The 24,967-nt window shown below is 50.4% G+C and overlaps 1 protein-coding gene across 5 annotated transcripts in view; it reads left to right on the forward strand.

The window, feature by feature from the left end:
- The first annotated feature begins 5,977 nt into the window (after positions 1-5,977).
- Positions 5,978-24,967, forward strand: part of LOC146246239 (stAR-related lipid transfer protein 13-like) — a 39,786-nt gene continuing 20,796 nt past the window's right edge. For 2 of the 5 annotated variants that reach the window (XR_014734632.1, XM_084684343.1), the window contains exons 1-3: positions 5,978-6,109; positions 8,660-8,836; positions 13,723-13,753. Coding sequence is in view for 4 of the 5 variants with exons in the window: in XM_084684343.1 (XP_084540469.1) it covers positions 5,993-6,109; positions 8,660-8,836; positions 13,723-13,753 (325 nt within the window). In the remaining variant the exon portion in view is untranslated. Of the gene's footprint in view, positions 6,110-8,166; positions 8,188-8,282; positions 8,393-8,659; positions 8,837-13,722; positions 13,754-23,589; positions 24,104-24,967 lie in introns of those variants that run through there. The other 3 variants (XM_084684345.1, XM_084684348.1, XM_084684347.1) reach the window with 3 other exon arrangements.

Here is a 24,967-nt window from a genome sequence, read left to right on the forward strand (position 1 = left end):
CACCATGACCATCTCTTTCTCCCTCTCTCCTTCTCTCTCTCTGGTCCCTCCACCATGACCATCTCTTTCTCCCTCTCTCCTTCTCTCTCTCTCCACTGTGACTCTCTCTGTTTCTCTCTCCTCTATCGCTCGCTCCATCTGCACCCTGACCATGTACCGTTCAGCAGAGGAATGTGGCGTATGATGAGGAGCGTGTTACAGCAGGCTGAGTTTGTGTATGTTGTAATGTATCACACACACACACACACACACACGAGCAGGTGGTTCCTCTAAAAAGACAGGTGACAGAGAGAGAGACAAACTGGCTCCATTAGTGGTATCTTACTTGTACCGTGACAACTCCCAAACGTGTTGCAATCATCTTCAAGCTACTATCCACACGTAATCCCTGAGAATCCATGAGATGCAAATCTAATCTCTCGTGTTCGGTGGGTCTGTTCTCGTGCATGTCAGATGATGTCGAGATCTTTCCCAACGACAACAAACACCTCCACACCCCTCAATCCACGCACGCAAACTTTAATGGAAAAAAGGATTGATAGAAAGAGATTGATTCTGTAGCTTGAGAAACAATGATTTTAGTTAAGTCTTGGACGTCTTTACGGATCTATAGGAGGGCTTTCAGGGGAACCGCAGGTCCCAACAAGCTGACTAATGTTTAAGGTTAACATGCCAGAAGCCTGTTTCTGTCCTCCAGAACGTCCAAACACATTTTGAGAACATAAATCTCAAAGTTTGCTTCAAATCCAGAAGAATTTCGAGGTCAGCGAGAACAGGGAGCTTGGCTTTAAGTGTGGAGGGTCGCTCACTCGATTCATATCTCTGACCCAGAAACCTTTTTGTGCTTTAGGAGTATCACAGACTCTGAGGGGAAAGAAAACTTGTGGCAAGACTTTAAGAGAGAGAGGGAGGAGGTGAGGGGCAGAGCTTAAAAACATTACCTCATACTTTCTGGTGGAATGTGGTTTTCAGGTGAAATAACGTAGCCTTAAGGAGAGTGTTAACTGAACGGGGAAGCAGGGGCATCGAGGAGCCAGGAACACTAAGGCTGGGTTTACGTTAGGGCTGTGTTGCCACTGTGTCCAAATGTGTAACGCACATAAACATGGAAACATATCCAAATTCACACCCTCCCTCTGAGTCATTTGCTCACTCGCATACACACGCACGTACGCACACACACACACACACACACTTATACAGTACATGCACGTACATGCGCACACACACACACACACGCACGCACGCACGCACACACACACACACACACACACACACACTTCAAAATGCACAGGTGTCCCCTTTCATTACCTTGCTTCTCCCTCTCCCTCTTTCATCTCTCCGAGGTAATGTGCAGAGGAGGCCCATGACTTTGCCCCTTCTCTCTCTCCCTCCCTCCCTCCCTCCTTTCCTCTCCTCTCTTTCTCTGAAGCAAGTCCTCGTCGCCGCCGCACGTACGACTTGCGAGCACTTGTCTGCATGTGTTCCAGCTGGAGGGGGTAATGGGAGAGTGACAGCTACAATGGACACTGTTTACCAGGGATGACAGCTGGAATCGGGACCACAAGCCCAACGAGGGTTCTCCATCTCCCTTGGTCGTGCCAGAGCCTCAAAGAGCCTCACAAGCTGTCAGACCTCAGCCAGGCTTCTGCAGGTAGGATGATCTTTTCTCTATGTTTGGTATGGATACTCAATCGGCTGCCTTCATCTTTCACTGTGTCCCTTTCTCTGGGTTTGAAATGTTCTTGCTATTTCTCTCTCTTTCCCTCTACCTTTTTTGTGTGTCTGTCTGTCTGTCTGTCTGTCTGTCTGTCTGTCTGTCTGTCTGTCTGTCTGTCTGTCTGTCTGTCTGTCTGTCTGTCTGTCTGTCTGTCTGTATGTCTCTCTCTCTCTCTCTCTCTCTCTCTCTCTCTGTTCTTTCTCTCACTCTTGTTCTTCGTTTGAAATTAGGACCCATTGAATCCACTAAGGGAATTATTTAAGTAAACAAATACAACTTTTGTTGTCTAATCAAAAGAGATCTTTTTGCCAAGGGAGGCTACTTTCCAGCGTAAACGACAAGGAAAAAACGGACTAAGGAAACATCATAGGGAAGGGAGTAGCGGGAAATATCCGCTAGGAAAAAACAGCTCCTGAACAAACTGCATTCGTCAAGCATTTCTGACAAGCTCACCAGTGCAAAGTTGAGACCAAAATATCTTTGTTGTTGACAATATCCTACTGTTAAAAAGTTTAAAATTTATGACGGAACAGAAAGTCGGCATGGATAGCCTACATTGTAAATCAACCGGCGCGTCATAGTGCGCAACAGAATATGTGATGTGGTTTTGATTGAACGCCCGCGTCTAAAGCAGATCCAGACTTGAGATTTCAGGGTCAAATTATGTATTCTCTCCCCGTCCTCGGCATACCGGCCTCACAATTTTTGATTTTTTTTTTAACAATCAATCCCAACTCTTTTTATCTCTCTCTCTCTACAGGTCTGATTCAAAATTACAACAATTTCATCATTCTGATTGGTTAAGGGATGCCCTGTAAATACCCTCTGTGTTGGAGTAAGACATGAAACCGCCCTCACCAAGGCCTTGCCACGTTTCGTGCGAACTTCATCACAGAATCAAGACCTGTTTCAGCCTAGCCTGTCTTTAAAAGATCATTTCAATTAACTTTATTGATCCCAAAGGAAACTCATTACAGTATTGGTTTATCTGGTCGTTCGCTTGGCTGACACACAGTAAAGTTGTCCCCTGATGAGGAGGAGGTATGGCGATGTGTGAGGGACCTGTAGCCACTCTGTCAGTGGGGCAGCACCCTCACAGACAAGGCTGCCCTCGTGAGGCTGTGGCTGTTCTTATGGAGGACCTGAAGAGCCAGGACCAGGGCCAGGGCCAGAGCCAGGGCGAGGACCAGGGCCAGAACCAGGGCGAGGACCAGGACCAGGACCAGGGCCAGGGCCAGGGCCAGGAAAACCTAGAAGAGCACACCTCAGAGGCTCCACGCCACACATCAGCACCTGCCTCTCTGGAGCTCAGACACCCAGGGGACAACCAGACGGGATCCAGCCAGAACCCAGCCTCACTCAGGGGGCACCATGCCCCCCTCTTCCCCCCTCAGGAGCCGACAGAGGGGGCCCCCGGAGAGGGGGACAGTGAGGGGCCTTCCCCTGTGGACCTGCTCCGGGTGGTGAAGCACAAGCCCAGCGCCATCGTGTTCTCGGATCCCATCGGCGGGGACTCTTCCTCAGTGGACGATGAAGAGGAGAACGATGGCGCCGAAGATGATGAGGATGATGATGATGATGATGAGGCGTTCCCTGAGCTGCTGCGGTACAAGGAGTTCCTCGTCAGCCGCCGCCGCAGGCACCTGAGCAGGAACAGGGAGTGGCTGAGGAAGAGACTCGAAGTCCCGCCCGCCGCCGCTCGGATTGGTCTGAGCAGCACCGATAGGCTCGGCCCAGCGTCAAAGGAGGAAGGGGCGAAGCTCAGGGAGAAACAGGTGAGGAATACGTTACAGTACAGTCATCTGTCCTCTAGAGGGCACTGTTACCCTGCCGTGTGATCACATTGCACTCGGGCTATCAAAACACTCAATCACCCCGCAGTCTGTCTGACCTCATTCCCGGCTATCATATCACATCATTAATCCCCATTAGTCTGATACTTCTCTCTTACACTGATGACGGTTTTAAACGGAGTACAAGAGATGGGAAATAGTAAACGGTGATGATGTGTTAGTGTGTGTTTGTGTGTATGTGTGTGTTCCAAAGTGGCAAGAAAAAGCATGTTGCCACCCCGAGGAACCAGGAGAATCCAAACCAACCGACGAACAAAGAGCAGCCAGAAAGCCAGAGCTCTCACGCAGCCCTCTGTCTGGCTGCTGCACGTGCTCAGATTCCTTTTCCTTTCATCTCCGGTCAACACTGGCACCTTTTTCTCCTACCCAGAATGCATTGTGTCGGCGGGCGTTCTCACACCTGTCAGCAAGCGCCCCGGCGTTCCTGGCGGGTTCCCCGCCCACGTTCCTCTGGCACGCCGCGCCGTTCTTTCTTGACAGGAAATGAAACGTTTTCCCCCTCTCCCTTTGTTGCAGGCAAGATGGACGGAGCTGCTTTTAATGTGGTTTATCGACATGAACAAGTGCTTAATTGAGTACCCGTGAGTTCCAGAAGGGGGCGCTGTGTGGTGTTTCGGAACCGCCAGACAGATTGGACATACAGTACATCACATGTTCCCTGCTATCCAAGCAGAGCAGCTACTAAATGTCTGTTTAATCGTTTCAATAATTATAGTTGATTAAGACTCAATTATGACATCGATATCTTAGATTTGACTAACTAACAGTCCGGTTTCTGTACGATAAGCCATGAGCTCGGTGGAAGGATATCTGCTGAATCAGGGTGGTGCGTGATTGGCCTTCCTCTCTGTGACTTGAGTCTGAGGAGAAACACGTTAACATTTAATAAGCCATGAAAGCACTGCTCTGTGCTGCTGTATAAGGGCCGAGGTGTGTGTGTGTGTGTGTCACTATGTGGGAGTGTGCGCTGGAGCCTAATGCTGTGGGCATGTGTGTGTATCGCTTGTGTGTGCGTGTTCATGTTTGTGGTCATTCATAACCAGTGAAATCCCCCCTCCCTTTCTTCCCCCCTCCCTTTCTCCCCTCTCTCTCTCTCTCTCTCTCTCTCTCTCTCTCTCTCTCTCTCTCCTCCTCTCCTATTTCCCCTCCTCCTTTTCCCTCCTTCTCTCCCCCTTCTCCGACTTTCTTTCCTCCCTCTCCCCCATCCTCCCGGTCCCTTGCAGGGTATAAATAGCATCTGGAGCACACAGCGGCCCTGTGTGTCGTGACGTCCTGGAATCTCCAGATCTGGGGACGTCAACACACAGGAAACGGCTTTGCCGCCAAGACGTTACTTCCAGTGTTTCTTAACTGGTCGACTCGTTACTACTATGGGGCGGTGGGGGTAGGAGCTTGTGTTTGAAGGGGAGGGAGACATAGGGGAGAGAACGAGGCAGAGATAGAGAGAGAGGGAGAGAGGGAGAGAGAGGGAAGGGAAGGGAAAAAGGAGAGGTCTGTTTATTAGGGAGTGTCATTTCTTAACTCGCAGCCTCTCAATGAGAGTCTATGTGCCGTCTGTCTGATTTTCTGTCAGTCTGTCGGAACTCTGGACAGGAAGACTCTGGCAACAAAGCGATTGGTTCATTTCCTGGACGGCTTGGGAACAAGCGTTCCTGTCAGCGCGTGAGAGCGACGGAGGAACAGAGAAAGGCCTGGCGCAGAGCTAGAATACATAGATTGCACAGTCGCCGATGGCGAAGTCCGCGATGAAACGGCGAGAAACCAAGGAGAGCTAGAATTCGAATTCCATTCGGAACAAGCAACATGGCCTTTCTCCCCCGCTCTCTTTCCATCCCCCCCCTCTCTCTTTCTCTCCCCCCTCTTTTACATGACATCAAAGAACCCTCTCTTTGCTCCCCTTACAATAATCCCATTCACAGGGTGTCACCTCCGCCCCACAGAGGGGTACACTGCGTACCCCTGGCCCAGCTTAAGAGCTGTGGGGGTAATCTGGAAGGGGCCTACGGGGCATGGGAGGCGTGCGTAAAGTTAAATCCAAGGGGAAAGGGGAGGGGTGTTCTCCAAACCATCCAGAGCCCAAAGTAGAAATGTTGGGGTCCCTTGGGGATTCTCAAACCAGGCCTCGCCCATGGACTTTCCAGACAGGCAGAGCCAGCGGGCAGGGTGGGGTGTGGAGGGCGGAGGGCGGAGGTTGGCGGTGTGGAGGGTGACAGTGTGTGTGTGTGTCTGAGCTCTCGGCTTGGGGCTAGGTGAGACGTACACTTCATTTTTGGGGTCTGATGTCAGGTCGCCTTCACCTGTGTGTGTTTGTGATCTTCAGCAAACATCTCTATGTGTGTGTGTTTGTGTTCTTCAGCAAACTTCTTTACATGTTTGTGTGTGTGTTCCCTCACAGACAGGACCCCCTAGATGTGATTCCATGACGCAGCTAATCAGGAAGTTGGACCAGCTCAATTTGGACATCCAGGAAGCCCTCAGCGCTAACTCCTCCCACTCTGACACACCCGATGGCGATGATGAACAGGCCCCTCCCACAGTGAGTCACATCCAGAACAGCTCTGAGCCATGTCACCGACTGTACTTACTGTAGGGGAGCATGGAGGGCTTGGCAGTGGGATATCAGTGGGAGTTCCTAGGCAGGCAGGCACACACACACACACACACACACACCCGACACTACCTCAGCATACCCCACACACCACGCCTCAGCCAGAGCCCAGTAAGGGGGATGTGTTGCCATGCGTGCAGACTATCCCCCTTATTTAACCTGGGGATTGCATTAATTAAGAATAATCGTTTGTGGCGGCCCCAAACCTGTTGTTTATCCATCGTTAAAACCTTTTTATAGATCTGCCTTTCTGTGTATGTGTGTGGGTGGGTGTGTGTGTGTGTGGGTGTGTGAGCGTGTGTTTGTGTGTGTTTGTTGTCTGGCATGCAGCTGCAGCAGTGTCCTGCTGTGATGATTGACAAGCTTGAATCATCCTAATGTTTCTCCATCATTAAAGCCGGTCACAGAAGATGTGTTCTTGGTAGTGGATCTCTCTCTCTCTCTCTCTCTCTCTCTCTCTCTCTCTCTCTCTCTCTCTCTCTCTCTCTCTCTCTCTCTCTCTCTGTTCCTCTCCTGTGCTAAATTTGGATAAATACTCTCCTTATAAAGCCCATAAAAGCCCCCGACCTCCACCCACTCCCCAACCCCCTTTAGCCTTAAACCTACAACCAACCTGGCAACCCGGGTAAAGCCACAAACCAACAGCAGTAAGCTTCAGGAATCCTGAGAGCATTTAAGCAATAAGGCAATAAATCCACCCCCCCCCCCCCCCAATTTTTTTTTTTGTGTCTTAATTTTGTGCCAGTCTGACATCCACTGCCATGCAAATGAGAAATTCTTAAAACTGTTTTGGGTTTTCCGTCACTAGAGCTAATCTGGTCTGTATGTAACTCTGACAACCTGGCAGGATGAAATGCCGGCCGTGCCTTCGGGCACAGCTGGCACTGCAGGTCGAGAACAAGGACAGGGTCGGACGTTTGCGGAGCACTGTTCTATGCATTATGAATATGTTTCATTCAATGTGAGAGAGGGGGGGTTGGACTAGGGATTTGGAGAGGGGGGTGGGGGATGGGGGGCGGTGGTGTGCATTCTACAGGCCCAGCGCTCTAAAACGGTGAAAGAGACTGAGTATGTTAGAGAAGAGATCGAACCAAAATAACTATTCAACGAACAACAGGGCTCATTGGGAGAAATTACACACAAACTCTTTCTTCCTGTCTTGGTGAAGATCACAGAGGCCTACAGTGATCCTCGCTCTGCCTACAAAGGAAGGTCCTGTCACAGATTAACTGCAGATATACGGCCGCACTTAACTTCTTCACTCCGAAAACACAATCCTCCTTTAATCTTTCCATTGTAAACTTTGCCATCCTCTCTCCGCCCCCCTCCTCTCCCCTTCACCCGTACTATGGAATAATAACATTACAGCGAGTTAAGATGCTCAGTTCCTGCCCCAAGAGGAAATATGTCATGGTTTTCCAGCTCTGAGTACGACAGAGAAAAGTAGAGTAGAGCAAAGTAATGCACAGTACAGAACAGTTGTAATCTCATTTAGCCCTCGCAACCGTAAATTCCAATGACAACAGCAGCAACAAAAGACTGAAAATCCGAAATACCCAGATCCGTAAACACGGTGATGTTGTGTATGGTGGTTACAGTACCGCACCATACATCTGTCTGTGTAGTCGCCACCAAAACACCCCGAGCCCATCGACCTGAACCCTACGAGGGGATTGGAGCTGGCATGGGGGGCGCAGGGAGCCCGCCCTGGTGGAGGGCATTCCTACACAGTCTGATCAAGCAGCCCTGGAAACAGACAGCCATTGTGTGGAGGGAAGTGTGACTGTGGAGTGTGTGTGGAGTGTGTGTGGAATGTGTGTGTGTGAAGTGAGTGTGTGTGTGTGTAGTTCTGCCTGGGGGTAGGAAGGACTGGAAAACATGCTGTTGACTGGATGTGGTGCCACTTGTCCTTCAAGTACACGCACACAAACACACACTTAGATTTCACCGAGGACTGGATGGTGACTGTGCGGGTGGGAAGAGGATTCGGAGCGTGAGTCATGGGGGTCAGTAAGGGAAGGACTTTCCACTGGTTTCACTGAGAAGAGGGGGAGAGCGAGGGAGGAGAGGAGGGGTGGCCGTGGATAAAGAGAGAGAGAGAGAGAGAGAACGAGAACGAGAAAAAGAGAGGAAATAGAGAGACACGAGCGGACAGGACTGTTTGACGTCGGCCCCAGAGCGGTTCGCTGTCCCAGTAGACGTCAGTGAAAGGTACAGTATGGACGTCTAAGAGTGAGGAGCGAGATAGAGAGAGAGGTGAAGGGACGAGAGAGATAGAGAGATAGAGAGACATGACCGAGGGAAGGGGATCAGAGAGATGAGACAGCGATTGGGGATGACAGAAGGAGAGAGAGAAACGGAGAGAAAGAGGGAGGGGGGGTGAGGAATGTGCCAAGGTCTTTCCAGAGCCTCCTGTGATGCGGAGCTCCAGCTCCATGGAGGTACCCCTCTCTAACCCTCACGTCTCTGCCCCCTCAGACAGCCCCTATCCAGGGGAGACCCGCCGAGCGATCCCTGGGTCAGGACCACAGCACCTCCAGAGCCCCGGAGAGACCTGAGCCCGCCAGGCGCCGCCCGCGACCCCTGACCCGCAGCCGACCTCTGACCCGGTCCTCCTTGACCTCCCCCTCTCATCTCCCCCACAGACGCAGCAGGGTAAGATACAAAAAAACAAAACGCCTCAGAAACCTGCGGACGCTCCCTTTATCTGTGTGACGTAGGTTGTCGTACGTAAACAGAAGGAGAGGGAAGACAGAATGTGTGCGTGGGTGTGTGTTTGTGAGTGTGTGTGTGTCGAGGTGTGTGTCGCTGTGTGTGCGTGTGCTTGCTCTCAGATGTTGTGAGGTTGATCAAGAGCATGCCTCCAATCACTGGGTTTTCTTCACCCTGTTCCGGGACACCAGCCCTGGGCCTCGTGCCAGCATTCAGACTGGGAGTGGGGGGTGGGGGAGTCAACATGTGTATGTGTGTGTGTGTGTCTATGTGTGTCTATGTGTGTGTGTGTGTGTGTGTGTCTATGTGTATGTGTGTGTGTGTGTGTGTGTCTATGTGTGTGTGTGTGTGTCTATGTGTGTGTGTGTGTGCGTGTGTGTTTCAAATCCCCGCCCACACCGATACAGTAAAGAGGGAGGCCCTCCTCTTGTGAGCGGGTAAATATAGACAAGACCCCTCCAAATCTCTCCTCACCTGGAAATACAGACAGACCGTGTGAGAGAGAAAGCAACAGAGTGAGAGCGAAATGGAGAGCTTGAACGTTGCCTGTTTCCAATCAAATTCAATTCAACCTCACCTCAAGTATATCAGCTGATGATACTAATATCAAGTTACCATTGTGTGTGTGTGGAGGTCATTTCCAGTGCTACTCTTTGATCCTACAGTGTTGACCTGCTCATCCAAAAATGAGGAGAAGCAGGCTTCTCACTCTCTTACCCTCTCGTTCTCCTTGCCCTCTTTCTCCCTCTCTCTCTGTCTCTTCCTACCTCTCTCTGTCTCTTCCTACCCTCTCTCTGTCTCTCCCTACCTCTCTCTGTCACACTTTCTTAACAAACGGAAATAAATAGAAAATAAATAAGACATAACAAGAAGCCGATCCATGGACAGGATTCATAAAAGGAGAACATATATTTTACATATTTTCTCAATATTGGGGGGGACACGACCCCTCCAAAGAATGCGTGGTTACGCCCTTGGCCATAGGGTTGCCACCCATAGACATATATCTATGTTGCCACCCTCTCTCTGTCTCTCAATATCTGTCTCTCTCTCTCTTTCTCTCTCTTCTTGTCTATATCTCCCTCCCTCTCTATCTCTCCCTCCCTTTTTTCTCTCTCTCTCCCTCTCTCTGTCTCTCCCTCCCTTTCTGTCCCTCTCTCTTTCTTTCTCTCTCTCTTTCTCTCCCTCTCTATATCTCCCTCCCTCTCTATCTCTCCCTTTCTGTCTCTCTCTCCCTCTCTATGTCTCTCCCTCCCTCCCTCCCTCCCTCCCTCCCTTTGTCTCCAGCCTAGTGATGCTATACTGTAAATAACATGAAGGTGAACCTCTTACTCGACACAACACAAGGTCACTCTGCCTCTCTGCACTGCGGCACACAGACACCCCAATGTTCATCCTCATTACCCAGCCCGCTCTGCCCAACTCTGCCTGCCTGTGTCTGTGTGTGTCTGTGTGTGTGTGTCTGTGTGTCTGTGTGTGTGTGTCTGTGTGTCTGTGTGTCTGTATGTGTGGGACGACGGGCCTTGCTCAGCACCTGTGTGTGTGTGTGTGTGTGTGTGAAGACATGGTACGTGTGTGTGTCCTTGGGTGTGTGGATACCCGTGTGTGTGTGAGTGTCTGAGTATGTATGAATATCTGTGTGCATGCACGTGTGTGTGTGTGTGGGGGGGGTGTGTCAGTGTGTGTTTGTGGTTATGATATCAGAGCGCGTTGCCAGTAAGCCCAGAGAAACTCCAGCTCCCCACTGATAACCCTCAGAGAGGGGGGACCAGGGGTCTGCTCCAAAGGTCAAGGAGATGACCCCTGCCGTGACCCCTGACCCCTGAGTCAGCTTCTCCGTGACAATGCTGGAGTGTTAGATGAGGTGTTAGTCAGGTACAGATGAACCCAAAGGAACTCCCCTGTGTGTAAGAGCAGCTGACCTGATATCACTGTCCTGTACTCGTTGTAAATACTTGGAGGTGCTTTGATTTGTCTCACCTGTGCCAAATGGAACCAATACCACATCATAATAATAACAATAAGACTTTATTTATATAGCATGTAAGTACAGACTGTGATACAAATGTATCTTGGTGACTGTTGTGCAGTTGGATGGGTCTTGGTACCACAGTGGACAGGATAAGGCTGGAGCCTGCATCATACCTGGGATAACAAAACAACGATAGGTCTAGACAAGGGTGTGTGTGCGTGTGTGTGTGTGTGTGTGTGTGTGTGTGAGGCTGTGGGAGAATGAGGGGTCGTGGGATCAGAAGATTGCTGTGGAGAACGTTTATTTTTCTCTGACCGTGACCGATAAAACACAGCTGTCCAAACTGGACATGGAAAACACACACACACACACTCATACACACACACGCGCGCGTGCACGCCACTCGTGCACACACACACTGCATTGTAATCAAGTTATGTCAATCTAAAATGAAGGCTTGGAAGTTTCACCCTGTGTGTTCTGGTATGCTCTGGTGCTCAACTCTAAACTAAGATCTCAGCTCTCTCTCTCTCTCTCTCTCTCTCTCTCTCTCTCTCTCTCTCACACACTCTCTCTCTCTCTCACACTCTCTCTCTCTCTCTCTCTATCTCTTTCTCTCTCTCTCTATCTCTTTCTCTCTCTCTCTCTCTCTCTCTCTCTCTCTCTCTCTCTCTCTCTCTCTCTCTCTCTCTCTCTCTCTCTCTCTCTCTCTCTCTCTCTCTCTCTCTCTCTCTCTCTCTCTCTCTCTCTCTCTCACACTCTCTCTCTCTCTCTCTCTCTCTCTCTCTCTCTCTCTCTCTATCTCTTTCTCTCTCTCTCTCTCTCTCTCTCTCTCTCTCTCTCTCTCTCTCTCTCTCTCTCTCTCTCCCTCTCTCTCACACTCTCTCACTCTCTCTCTCTCTCTCTGTCTCTCTCTGTCTCTCTCTGTCTCTCTCTGTCTCTCTCTGTCTCTCTCTCTCTCTCTCTCTCTCTCTCTCTCTCTCCCTGCCTCTAAAATGTTCTTTCTTCCTTTCTTCTTTCGGTTCTTCCTCCTGTTCTCCTTCCATCTGTCGTCATCCTTCCCTCTCTGTGTCCTTCACCTCCCCCTGTCCTCCTTCACCTCCCCCTGTCCTCTTTCACCTCCCCCAGATCCAGTCCACAGACTCCCTGGAGGTTCACCAGCACGAGCACACACACACAAATGCAGACGGACACACAAAAATATCAAATCAAATCAAATCAAATCAAATTTATTTGTATAGCCCTTTTTACACGCAAGCATGTCACAGAGGGCTTCACATACGCCCATAGAACTGCCCCTCAACCAACCTAAACCCTCAAGGAAGACAAGGAAAAACTCCCAGAAAAACTCCCAACGGGAGAAAAAATGGAAGAAACCTTGGGAGGAGCAATTCAGAGAGGGATCCCCTCCTCCAGAGACGGTTGGCAAGAGAGAGGAGCAGAACACAAGCTAAACATAGTCATACAGTGTCAATGGGTTTTAAAACACCAAAAATCCATTGTTCGGCTTTATAGACGTTGGATGGGACCTGGAAACTCGCTGTTGACCGTCATGGAGGCTGGTTTCCGGTTGACGACCTGGTCCAGCGTTGGTAGACCGACGACCAGGCAGGTCCTGACAGCTCAGACCCCCCACACCACAAGGGATGTGTGGGGGGGACAGAGAGGAGAACAGGGATTAGAGAATGCCAGGAGCAGCTAACAGTTTCAGTCGTAATAGAATGAGATCCCCACCGGTCAAGTGTGGACTAGTGCAGCAATTTAACAAAGCTAAGAGGGTATGTGATGCAGCCCCACACACCAAGACAGCGACAGCCCCCCTTGGTTGGAACATGAAATCTGTTCCAGGGGAAACAACTCTAAAATAGGTTATATTTATACGAATAAGGATGAAAACAACCAGCCCCCCGTTGTCTCCAACTAGTAAACTATAACAATTAAAATATACAGCAACGGAACTATTACAGTAACAATATACAATAACAGGTTTACTTTATTTGTAACATTTAAATGGGCAAATATGCACACACACACACACACATACACACACACACTGATGACATGATAGCCTATATGGTGGTGGGGGTGGGGGTGGGGGTGGTGGTGGTGGGGGTGGGGGGGTGGGGGAGGTGGTGGTGGGGGTGGGGGTGGGGGTGGTGGTGGTGGGGGTGGTGGTGGGGGTGGGGGTGGTGGTGGGGGTGGTGGTGGGGGTGGGGGTGGGGGTGGGGGTGGGGGTGGTGGTGGGGGTGGGGGTTGTGGGGGTGGGGGTGGGGGTGGGGGTGGTGGTGGTGGTGGTGGTGGTGGTGGGTCTTGAGAATACAGGTCACATTCCCAAGCTTAGTAACCATTCCTAGACAAGGGAATGAGAGTTAATAAGTTTATATAATTTTTTGGGTGGGGGTGGGGGTGGTGGTGGTGGGGGTGGGGGGGTGGGGGGGGTGGTGGTGGGGGTGGGGGTGGGGGTGGGGGTGGGGGTGGTGGTGGTGGTGGTGGTGGGGGTGGGGGTGGTGGTGGGGGTGGGGGTGGGGGTGGTGGTGGGGGTGGGGGTGGTGGTGGGGGTGGGGGTGGGGGTGGGGGTGGTGGTGGGGGTGGGGGTTGTGGGGGTGGTGGTGGTGGGGGTGGGGGTGGGGGTGGTGGTGGTGGTGGTGGGGGTTGTGGGGGTGGTGGTGGTGGGGGTGGGGGTGGGGGTGGGGGTGGTGGTGGGTCTTGAGAATACAGGTCACATTCCCAAGCTTAGTAACCATTCCTAAACAAGGGAATGAGAGTTAATAAGTTTATATAATTTTTTGTTGTTTTTTTAAAAACTTTTTTTGTGTAAGCAGTGAGAGTTATATATGTATTATTTTTGTCATTTCAGGCAATAGGGAGAATGAGCATTGGACTTCCAGGTAAGAAAACCCCTTAATCTGGAGTGTGTGTGTGTGTGTGTGTGTGTGTGAGAGAGTTTCTTACTCCTTCAGTGTCTGTTTCCATGGCATCCCAGCTTAAGGATATAACTGTACTTCTGGGAATGTGCTCCTAAAGCTCCTGTCAGTGGGTCAAACTTCAGCCACCCAGAAGCAAAGATACACTGTCTCCCATACACACACACACACACACACAGGCACGTGCACACACACAAACTCCTGATCTGTTGTGGTTGGCGTTAATAGAATCCTATAGAAGCGTCTAGAGGCGTCGGCCGTGAACTTTCCCCGGGGCGAAACATGTGATTCTCCAGACACTTCTCTCCTTCTCCAGTATACATTTATCATGAAAAGGGACTGCCATGAAACAAGGCCAACCCTTAGACACAGTGACCATGGGTTGTGTGTCAACCCTCCCAGCAGTGCGTGTGTGTGGAGTATCTGTGACTCGCGCGTAGCGAGCTAGCTTCACAGAGAGACTGCGAAGGGGACTGAGTGTGATTAACGAGCTCAGGCCCCAACCTCTGGTCCGTCCAGACTCCTTGGCCTTGAGAGTGTGTCCCGGCTTTGATTGACAGGCACAGGCGTCATGGCGACTGTGGCAAAGGACCGCCGAAGGGAATTGTGCTGGCGACATGTTGCCATTCCTTGTGTTTTGAAAGGGACTGATGTGTGTGTGTGTGTGTGTTAGGGGGTCAGGGGGTCCCCAGGGGTGGCACCATATACAGGTCTCGTTACTGTCACTGATAGTTCACCGGGAAGAAGTGCATTCTGGGTAATGAGGCCCCAGAGGCCGCTGGGAGGTCAGAGGTCATGCCATCGACCTCTTGGGAGACTGTGTGTGTGTGTGTGTGTGTGTAGCAAGGTCCCCACTGGTCTGTAGTACTGATCTATTAGTATTGTCTTTCTCTTTGAGTCAGAGGGTGACTGGATCTGTTGAAAGGACACGCACTCTCTGTCACCAGAGTAAACCTGTGAGGTCGTGTTGGGTCTTGCTGCGAGTTTGATTTGTGCATGTATGCATCTGGATGCCCGTGCAGCACTGTGCCTGTGTGCGTGTTTGTTTGTTAGGTTCTGTGCATCCCAGGGAAGAAAAAAAAAACAATGCGAATCAAACAAACCTCAGTAGGAAAACATATAATCCCTTTCAAAGATGAGAGGATTTATTTTCAATACATTTCCCCCCTGGAGAATTAATATGCAATAACGGGAGTATTATTTTTTGATGGATGCTTAAAAGCTTACCTCCACTTGCATTGATCCTAAATTCAATTTCATCCCCGCCGACGAGTAATCTGTGAGTCTGTCGGCGAAGCGTTCCTCTCGCCCCGGTCTGTACCTTCTTTCTCCCTCCCACCCTGTCCTTCTCTCCACCTCCATCTATCCATCTATCCATCCATCTGTCCATGTTCCCTGTGGGTTTCTCTCAGTTTGTCTGCCTACCTGTCTATCTGTCTCTTCTCTGACCCTGTGCAGGTCTACTCATTCACCCAAATCCTTGGCTGTAGGTCATTACACACACTATACATTATAGACTTTGTTCATTATACCTATGAGAGGTAACCATGTTGCTACTTTCAAATGAGACTTAAACCCATAACCTGTATCCCTCCGTGTTACGTCAAATATTTCTAGTAATATTAATATATGAATGATATATATATTAGTTATGTATGTCCCTGGCTTAGACGAGCAACTGGGTTACGGTCGGCAAAGAACCAACAATCCATAACAATTGATTCATGTGGTATTCATCTTCAAGTGGTTTATGCTCTGTGGCATATAGACAGGCTGTAGTGGGAGACGTCAGACTAATGGCTATTGAGCTCCTCTGCTTGGCAGATTCCATAGGACCCTCTTATCTGGTTTTGGTCGGCTTTTCTCTGATGTATGAGGTCGTGCCTGCCCGATATGACCTCACGCAGTCCAGCTCAAACACAGGGCTGGCCTGAGGTTCATCTACTCCAGTCTGGATTGTGCACTGCTCTGGGTGCGATTCGTGCTGTCTTACCGGAGACACAAGGTTTTCTGTTGTTTAAAGAATGAAACTGGTTTAGAGCTGAGTTTGACTTGTTGTTGAGGACGTTCGAGCTTGTGTGTTAAACACCTCTCTCCTAGATATCTCATCCCAGATTAAAGATGTTTATTGAGCAGTATTGGCAACTACACCAGCTTGCCGTCAACTTCTGAAGTCATCTTACCTTAGTTTGTGACTATACAGGTGTGTCACCAACTAATTAAGATAACCTTACACGCAAATGTCCTATTTTTATATTTCTAGAAAGTATGCGGTGCATACAGATGAATCTCTGTACTTTATATCTTTACTGTAGATCTTATGTTCTTAGAATGTTCCCTGTTATGTAATATGTTCTGAACATGCTCGTGGGGAGTAATTCCCAAAGATTACATCTGTTGTAGAATTTGTTTAGCTTCTCTAATATTTTCGAGAATCCAGAATCATACGTTGATATTCTAGTCAGCTTTCGTCCTGCATCGTTTGACAGTACTGTGCTTACCTACATAACTGGTGTTTGTGTGTGTACTGCTGGTCAAGTTTCCACTGCGTGTGTCTGTCTAGCTGTAAACGTGTTCGTGCGTGTATGCATGTGTGTATACTGTGTGGTTGTGTGTGAGTGTTTGTGTGTGTGAGTGTGTGTGTGTGTATGAGTGTGTGTGTGTGTGTGTGATAGTAGGAGGTCCTTCCTCAGCAGGCTGCCTAGTCAGTGTGGTGGAGCTTTAATGAGTCAGCAAACTAAGTGTGTTTGGCTCTTGTCCCACTGTCTCTCTGTCTCTCTGTCTCTCTGTATCTCTGTCTCTCTGTCTCTTTGTCTCTTTGTCTGTCTGTCTGTCTGTCTGTCTCTCTCTCTCTCTCTCTCTCTCTCTCTCTCTCTCTCTCTCTCTCTCTCTCTCTCTCTCTCTCTCTCTTTCTCTCTCATACATGCACTCATATTCATCGATCTGAAACCTCATCTCCCCCTCCTCATCCCCCCTTCCCCAGGAGCATCGGGTTCATCAGGAAGACTGCAACATCAAACTCCCTGTTGTTCCCTTGTTTGTTTCACTCCTCTCCTGGACCATGACTCCCTCCCTCCCTCCCTCCCTCCCTCCCTCCCTCCCTCCCTCCCTCCCTCCCTCCCTCCCTCCCTCCCTCCCTCCCTCCCTCCCTCCCTCCCTCCCTCCCTCCCTCCCTCCCTCCCTCCCTCCCTCCCTCCCTCCCTCCCTCCCTCCCTCCCTCCCTCCCTCCCTCCCTCCCTCCCTCCGTCTCTTTATGCCTCGCACGCATTGAACTCCCAAGCTTCACACTCCCTCCATACAGTGATGGCGAGTGAGAGAGAGAGAGAGAGAGCGAGAGCGAGAGCGAGAGCGAGAGCGAGAGCGAGAGCGAGAGCGAGAGCGAGAGCGAGAGCGAGAGCGAGAGCGAGAGCGAGAGCGAGAGCGAGAGAGGGGGAGAGGGGGAGAGGGGGAGAGGGGGAGAGAGGGAGTGAAAGAGAGAAACAGGGAGCCAGGGGAGTGGAGAGGACAAGCAAATGGCCAGCAGAAACACACCAACAGCACAAGGTTTGAAGTGTGTGGGTGGGATAGTATGTTTTACCCAGTTCCTGTGTTCGAGCTTTACTTTGGGTACCGGTAATAACAGGCCTCTTTGAAAAGGGGCCGGATTGACTCGTTAATGGACAGCGTGGACATGTAATTCTTGTTGTGTAGACAAAATGACATCGGGGTCTCTCTGACTGCCTGTAAATGCATATAAACACATAAATATCTGTGCTGTTAACCATGAGAGTGTGTGGTTGTAATGACGTTCCCTCTTGGGAAAGAACAAGAGTGCATGTGGGTTTAAGTGATTGTCTGTTTGTGTGTGTGTGTACTTGTGTGTGGGAGGAGGGTGAGTGTTCACACACGTGGGTAAGAGAGAGAGAGGGTTTGTGTGTGTGTGTGTGTGTGTGTGTGTGGGCCTGCAACCCTATACAACAGAACGAGAGAGAAAGAGAGACCTTTCGGAAGGAAGTCGTGTTTGACCCTTGGGAGTTTCGTTTTCTCCCCGGCTGAAATGCTTATTTGGACAGTCGCTCCACGTCTCGCCCGCCATTCTTGAGCGCTCGGAAAAGCGTTCGACGCGGTGACGGAGAGGCCAAATCTGTGTTCGATCTGAACTCTCCTGACCTTGCTTTCCTCCACTTCCATTAGCTATTGTGCCCAAATATCATCCCCCCCCCCCACCCACCCCCCAGTCGTCCTTCTGTACTGAGCTGGGCGCTCCGCCTCGGCCCCACGGTCGTCTTGGCCCCCCCGGGGGGGGGGTCACGGCTCCGCCTCCTGCGGCTTTTTCCACGTTGACAGCGCCTGTCAGTCGTTGTGTGACCCCGGCTGGGGTCAGAGGTCACGGGGTCAAGTGAGCGGACTGTGGTCGTGATACCCGTCCTGACGCACGTTCTCCTCTGATCGACGGAGCGCTCCCCGTCAATGCCACGTGACCCCTGCTAAATTGCCGTGAACCCCCCATTGGCCGGGTTTCCCGATTCAATAAGAAGCTCTTAGCGTTAAGAGCTTCTTAACGAATCCGGGAAACCCGGCCATTATCCGTTTGGAATTGTCCCGAAACATAATCAGGCAACTTTGTAGGCAATCGTCCTTGCTTCAGGTTGCGTGTTATGGAGGATATTTAATGATTTTAGATAATCATTTAAGCTGTTATTACTCAGCGCTTTGATGTGGGTGAATTAGGTGTGGTAAAGCCAGCTTTGTAAGCCAAGCTTCATAGTACATTTTCTCACTGTGTATCTGAGACTTGTACTTCTGCGATGGGACTTTTATTTCCCACGTTCACCGTGAACAACATGGTCAGAAGAACAGCATGACTTGCAAGATCACAATGAATGACACCTTGACGGTTTTAAGAATACGACTGAACGAGCTTCAAGTCAGGACGTTCTGAGGAAACGTTCTGGAAAACACCGGGCCAGAGGAAGGGGCTGTCACTACTCACCTTCACCTGCGATCCTCCTCCTGAAGTTCAGCTGTGTGACAAGCTCCTCCAGGTTGAGTAACACACATAAGGAATCATTGGATTACTCGTTTTTCGCAATTCCCGGTTAGAATGATCCGGCAAAAGGTCTAAGCTTGCCGGTGTGTTTGTTTTCACAGTATTTACAGGAGGAGCTGGTCTGTGTGTGCGTGTTGGAGCGTGCCCTATTTTCGCTAGATCGCTAGAAAGATCTAATCTGACCCATCAAACAGGGTCAGGGACACTGTGCCATCTGCCAGTGTCATCCACCGAATATGGAATGTTTTTACTTCAAGTGGCGCCCGCGGCACCTCAGAGATTAGGGCCCTGGGGCGCTTCCGTGCAGAATATTAATATGACAATCCGGTGGAGTGATTGAGAATTGTCATTTATATACAGACGACGCGTTTACATTTTGCGAAATTCACTGACATGTCCTGATTGGATTTGAGGTTAAATGTGTGTGTGTGTGTGTGTGTGGTTTTCAGTATTTGCATAGGCGAATGAGAGGTGGGTAATATTTATGTTTGTGTGTACATACACAAGACAGCAGGGCCAAGAGACTGAGAGGACGTTGAGAGTGTGTGTGTGTGTGTGTTTGTATATGGGTGAGAGAGAGGCAGAGAAACTGAAGGGAAGTTGAGAGAGAGCGTGTGTGAAGGGTAGAGCATGGGGAACTAGCTAGGCCTGAATGACTGAGTGTTGCTCAAAATAGAAGCCGGCAGTGGAGGGATAGAGAGATAGAGAGGGGGAGGGGAGAAGGAAGGAGGGAGGGAGGGAGGGAGGGAGGGAGGGAGGGAGGGAGGGAGGGAGGGAGGGAGGGAGGGAGGGAGGGAGGGAGGGAGGGAGGGAGGGAGGGAGGGAGGGAGGGAGGGAAGGAGGGAGGGTGGGAGGGAGGGGGGTAGCAGGCACCAGCAGATTTTGGAAGAGGGAGCAGACAGAGGTGGAGTAGGAGGGCAAAAAGAAAGGGAATCAAAGGGAGATACAGCGAAAGAGCGACAGAGAGGAGAGAGAAAGTAGTAGGGAGACTATGACAGAAAGAAAAACTCTGAGCATCACATGATATGTTGAATCATTGACCAGACTGAACTCACTCACCCCAACCTCCCATGTCCCTTTTGACTTTTCATAATAAGAATATATAATTGTCTATGTGTGTGTGTGTTTGTGTGTGTGTGTGTGTATGAGATTTAGTCCAGAACACAGTTTCACAGAATCCGATGACCCAGAGTTTGGCAATAATCCATCCAATTAGACCTGGCGGGAAACTCCGCCCCCTTCACCTCCAGATCAACGCAGACTTCCCGTCGTCGCAGCAACCCACCGGCTAATCTCCCAGAATCCCTGTTTCTGTAAACGCTACTGGATCTGATTCCTCTCTCAGTACGCGCCTGTACCCATCCGTGTATTTTCTCGGAAACCCCGATCTGCCTTGTGTTGCTATTGGCCGTTCCTCGTCCTGAAGATGGCCTGCGGCTTGCTTTGATTGGCTGTGATTTCCTCGGAGAGATGTTGTTTCTGGTGTTACGACCGAGTGTTTTGCTGTGTTCATGTCGAGCTCTGTTTGTTGGCTTCGGGGCGAAGCTGGTATCTGACCTGAGACCACCTTGGCCTCCAGTATCCTCACCTGAACCAGGGAGGGAAGACAAGCGAGCAGCTGATCCAGGGATGGGGTTAGAGAGGTAGCTGTTCCACCAGTTGGTAGCTTGGACGCACACATTAGCAAATATCAGCCGCTGTACACTCGTTGTGTTAAGTGCTCTAGCTTACTGCTAATGGACTGACTTTCCTCTTTATTAAACTCTGAGATAGTTTATTACCTCTGTGTCTGTCTCCTCATCTCTCTCTCTGTCTCTCTCTCTCTCACACACACACACACACACACACACGCACGCACACAAACACAGTCTGTTTTCCCAGGCATGGGACTATGAGTATTTTGACCTTTGCCCTTACTCAAACAAGGAGAGAGAGAGGAGGGAGGGCTGTTCCTCCATCTCCGCCTCTTGAAGAATTTATTTAGCTTTTTGTCGTGTCTCCATTGCCACCCAACTGTCTCTCTTTAAATCTATCCATCACTGCATAGATTTGACTCTCTTTGACTCTACATCCATCTCTCATCCTCTAATCCTCCTGTGCCTCCAGAATGATTCACCTCTTTGTTCATGGTCGCAGTACTGGTCCAGAATGATTCACCTCTTTGTTCATGGTCGCAGTACTGGTCCAGAATGATTCACCTCTTTGTTCATGGTCGCAGTACTGGTCCAGAATGATTCACCTCTTTGTTCATGGTCGCAGTACTGGTCCAGAATGATTCACCTCTTTGTTCATGGTCGCAGTACTGGTCCAGAATGATTCACCTCTTTGTTCATGGTCGCAGTACTGGTCCAGAATGATTCACCTCTTTGTTCATGGTCGCAGTACTGGTCCAGAATGATTCACCTCTTTGTTCATGGTCGCAGTCCTGGGATAGTTCTGATTCTGATAGTACGACTCTTATCAGTCAGGCAGCCCATCCAAATGTATTTGGTTAGACGCCTCGTTCATGTGTGTATCCTGTTGTGGATGTGAGTCTGTCTTTAAGCGTGTGAAAAGGTGTGTGTTCATCTCTGTGTGTTTGTGCATGTGTCTGCATGTATGCACACGTGTGTGTGTGTGTGTGCGACGTCGTGTGGTCTCCAGGGTGCTGGTCTAGAGTTACTCCTCTGTGTTATTCTGGGGTGTCATGGGTGTTGAAGATCTGGTGTTGGTGTGTGTGTGTGTGAGTAGGTGTGTTAACGTGTGTGTGCACGAATGTGTTTCAGACATGACACAGACCCGATGGCATGTATCGCGTTTAACATACAACTTTATCCCTGCCCACATTGCTGCACATGCACACTGCAACAGACGATTACACTGCAACACACTAACACACTGTAACACACTAACACACTGTAACACACAGAGGCACTCTACATTTACATGTAATCATTTAGCAGACGCTCTTATCCAGAGTGACTTACAATAAGTACAGGGACAGTCCCCCTGATGAAAGTAGGATGAAGTGCCTTGCCCAAGGACACAACGTCATTTTTCACAGCCAGGGAATCGAACCAGCAACCTTCTGATTAATAGCCAGATTCCCTAACCGCTCAGCCATCTGACCCCCCACACTGTAACACCCAGAGTGCTGTCCGCCCCCGCCCCTGTGAGTGAAAGCATGTCTGCTTCCAGAAATGGCTCTCCACCTCTCAACCCCTTGGCGTTTCCTGTCCGTCTCCATTCTCTCCTTTCCTCTCCTCTCATCGCCTCATGTCACCAGCCGTCCCAACAGGGCCACTCTCTTGTAAATCACCTGGTGGCTTTCCCCAGCAGCGCCGATATTGGACTCCCAGGGCAGGGTAGGGCAGAGGAGGAGGGCAGGGGAGAGGAGGATCAGGGCAGGGCAGGGCGCTGGGTGGTTAGGGTCCACACCCCAACCCGACACATCCAGTCAGCAGCTCATGTCTACACTAGTAAGACATCATTCCCTTTCCCATTCCTACACTGGTGTTCGATGTCCCTGCAACCTTTATTTTCGACGTGGACAAACAGAAGCAGGAACCTGTGGACTGCTGATAGTTGCGTCCTCGGTCATCCCCGGTGGGCAGGAACTCTCACAGAGGTCGGCTGTGCTGCTCTGAGAAGCATTGCCTGGAGGACGGTTTTGCAGTGACAAATCTGTCTTCTGCGCCAGACCCAAACCCGACACCACAAACAGGACAGGACGTGCACACGTACACACGTACACACACACACACACACACACTCACAGAGGAAGGCCATGCCAACTAGAACACCCCCTCCCCTCTCCCCCACTCTGCCAGAGGTAGACAGGAGAGCAGATAGACAGGCAGGCAGACAGGCAGACTGGCAGACAGACAGACAGGCAGACTGGCAGACTGGCAGACAGGCAGGCAGAGAGGCAGGCAGACAGACAGACAGACAGACAGACAGGCAGACAGGCAGACAGACAGACAGACAGACAGACAGACAGACAGACAGGCAGGCAGGCAGGCAGGCAGGCAGGCAGGCAAACAGGCAGACAGCAGCTGAGGATCACTCCCCTGGGTCTCCTGATCTCTGCTCCTCCTGGCATTCCAGGGATAACAGCAGAGCAGGATGCCATTCCCCTGCCCCACGTCCCTCTGTCCAGCACACACGCAACACAGCACACGCTCTGGTCCTGTTGATTTATCACTCACTCACACACACACTTTCACCCTCTCTCTCTCTCTCTCTCTCTCTTTCTCGCACACCCTTTCACTCTCTCTCTTACCTACTTTCACTTTCTCTCTCTTTTAAACCCACTTCACGCTCGCTCTCTCTCACACACACGTTTACCTCTCACACACACACCCACACACACATTCTCTGTCTTTCTCTTCCGCACGCACACACAACACACTTTCACTCTAACCCCTCGCATTTGCACACGTCAACCCTACAGGAGTGTGGTTGGGATCACCTGTGGGCTGTACTGACAGCTGTGTCAGCTCTTGGGGACGACAGGGGCAATATAGAAACAACATAGAGAACATGTATCTCTGAAGGTTTAAGAGTTACTGGAGCCAGAAAGGAGAGAGAGAGGGAGAGAGAGAGAGGGAGAGGGAGAGGGAGAGGGAGAGGGAGAGGGAGAGGGAGAGGGAGAGGGAGAGGGAGAGGGAGAGGGAGAGGGAGAGGGAGAGGGAGAGGGAGAGGGAGAGGGAGAGAGAGGGAGAGGGGGAGAGAGGGAGAGAGAGGGAGAGAGAGGGAGAGAGAGGGAGAGAGAGGGAGAGTCTGCAGCAGTCTGACGGGGAAACTTGTACACCACACCAACACATCTGGCAGTAACATATGAGAACTCGCCTGCCTTCGTGTCTGCATGACAGGCTGGCCGGAAACACCCGACGTCCGAAAACCATAAGGAATATAAGGATGGGTTATCAATAAGGCAAACGAACAAGTTAATGTATCTTTAATGTAGGTGATATGTTGAGGCACGCACTAATACTTGGTGCAGCTAGTTGACGCAGCGCCCGAGAACAAGCGAGCGGGCTGGTGACGACAATTGCGGCAGCCGGCGCGCAGAGTCCCGTTCAGCTAAGCAACGGGAATAACGGGATAACGTTTTCTTTTGAGTGAGGTTGTGAATGGAAGCCAGGTCGCACTGGTCTTTTATTATGTGCCCGTGTTCATAATGACCACGAAGCGAAAATCAGCCAAGCTCCAGCTGCGGCGGTCTATCAGCGAGCAGCTGCGGGACTCCACGTCCAAGGCTTGGGATCTTCTGTGGAGGAATGTGCGGGAAAGACGTCTGGCAGGTCAGTGTCACTCAGCGTCAACAAATGAACTCAAAAGTCGTTAAAGGTTATTTAAAATATCTGTATTCTCAAATTAATATTTGAGTAAAACAGTCACATTTGTCGTCAGGCAAGAGTATTGTCTGCGTGTGAATAGCCTGTGTTCTGTGCACCGCTGAAGGGCTGATATTTTGGGAAGGTCATAGTCAAATTTAGTGTCCTTATTGTGAAAGCACGCTCGTGCGGATGTGGTCACAGACCACAAACAAACGCTAAACTGAGAGGCGTAATATTTTAGTTGGGACTGTAGAAACTATGACATGACAGCAAGCTGTCCGTTGCATAAGAAATCAAATGATTCACAAGTCGTCAATGCGCCAACTTTTAAGAGCTCCCAGGGTTTGTCACACTACAGTATTCGTTCTGCTTTGCGCCGTGCAGAAACCCCTCTTTCTCTCTCCCTTTTCCGCAGCTGTCTGCGTTACTCGGCTTAATGTAATTACTGAGATGTCTGCCTCTTAAGCAAATTAAACGCCTAACATTCCCCCCATTCACATCTGCGATCTCGGCCCATAAAACGCAGTGTGAAGCAGTCAGATGCTGTGTTTACGTGTTGTAGTTGCGTTCCGAGACATGGATCAACATGCAAACGGTTTCTAACGGCCTGTGTTGTGTTAGGTGAATAATTGACGGCATCTACATCATGCGCGTTATTTTTTTGGGTGTTGATGATTGATAACTGACCTAGGCTACAACAGTTGCAGGAATTATTTGACTGTTAGCCAAGTCACAGCTTGAACATGCGATAGTTGGCACGTAGGCAGGGTAAGAATATAGAGCAGCCACAGTAGAACCGGAGCATTCATACCAGGTTGACAGAGCACT

Source organism: Hypomesus nipponensis, chromosome 20 (genome assembly GCF_054491055.1).
Source record: "Hypomesus nipponensis isolate SF chromosome 20, ASM5449105v1, whole genome shotgun sequence".
Taxonomy (NCBI): Eukaryota; Metazoa; Chordata; class Actinopteri; order Osmeriformes; family Osmeridae; genus Hypomesus; species Hypomesus nipponensis.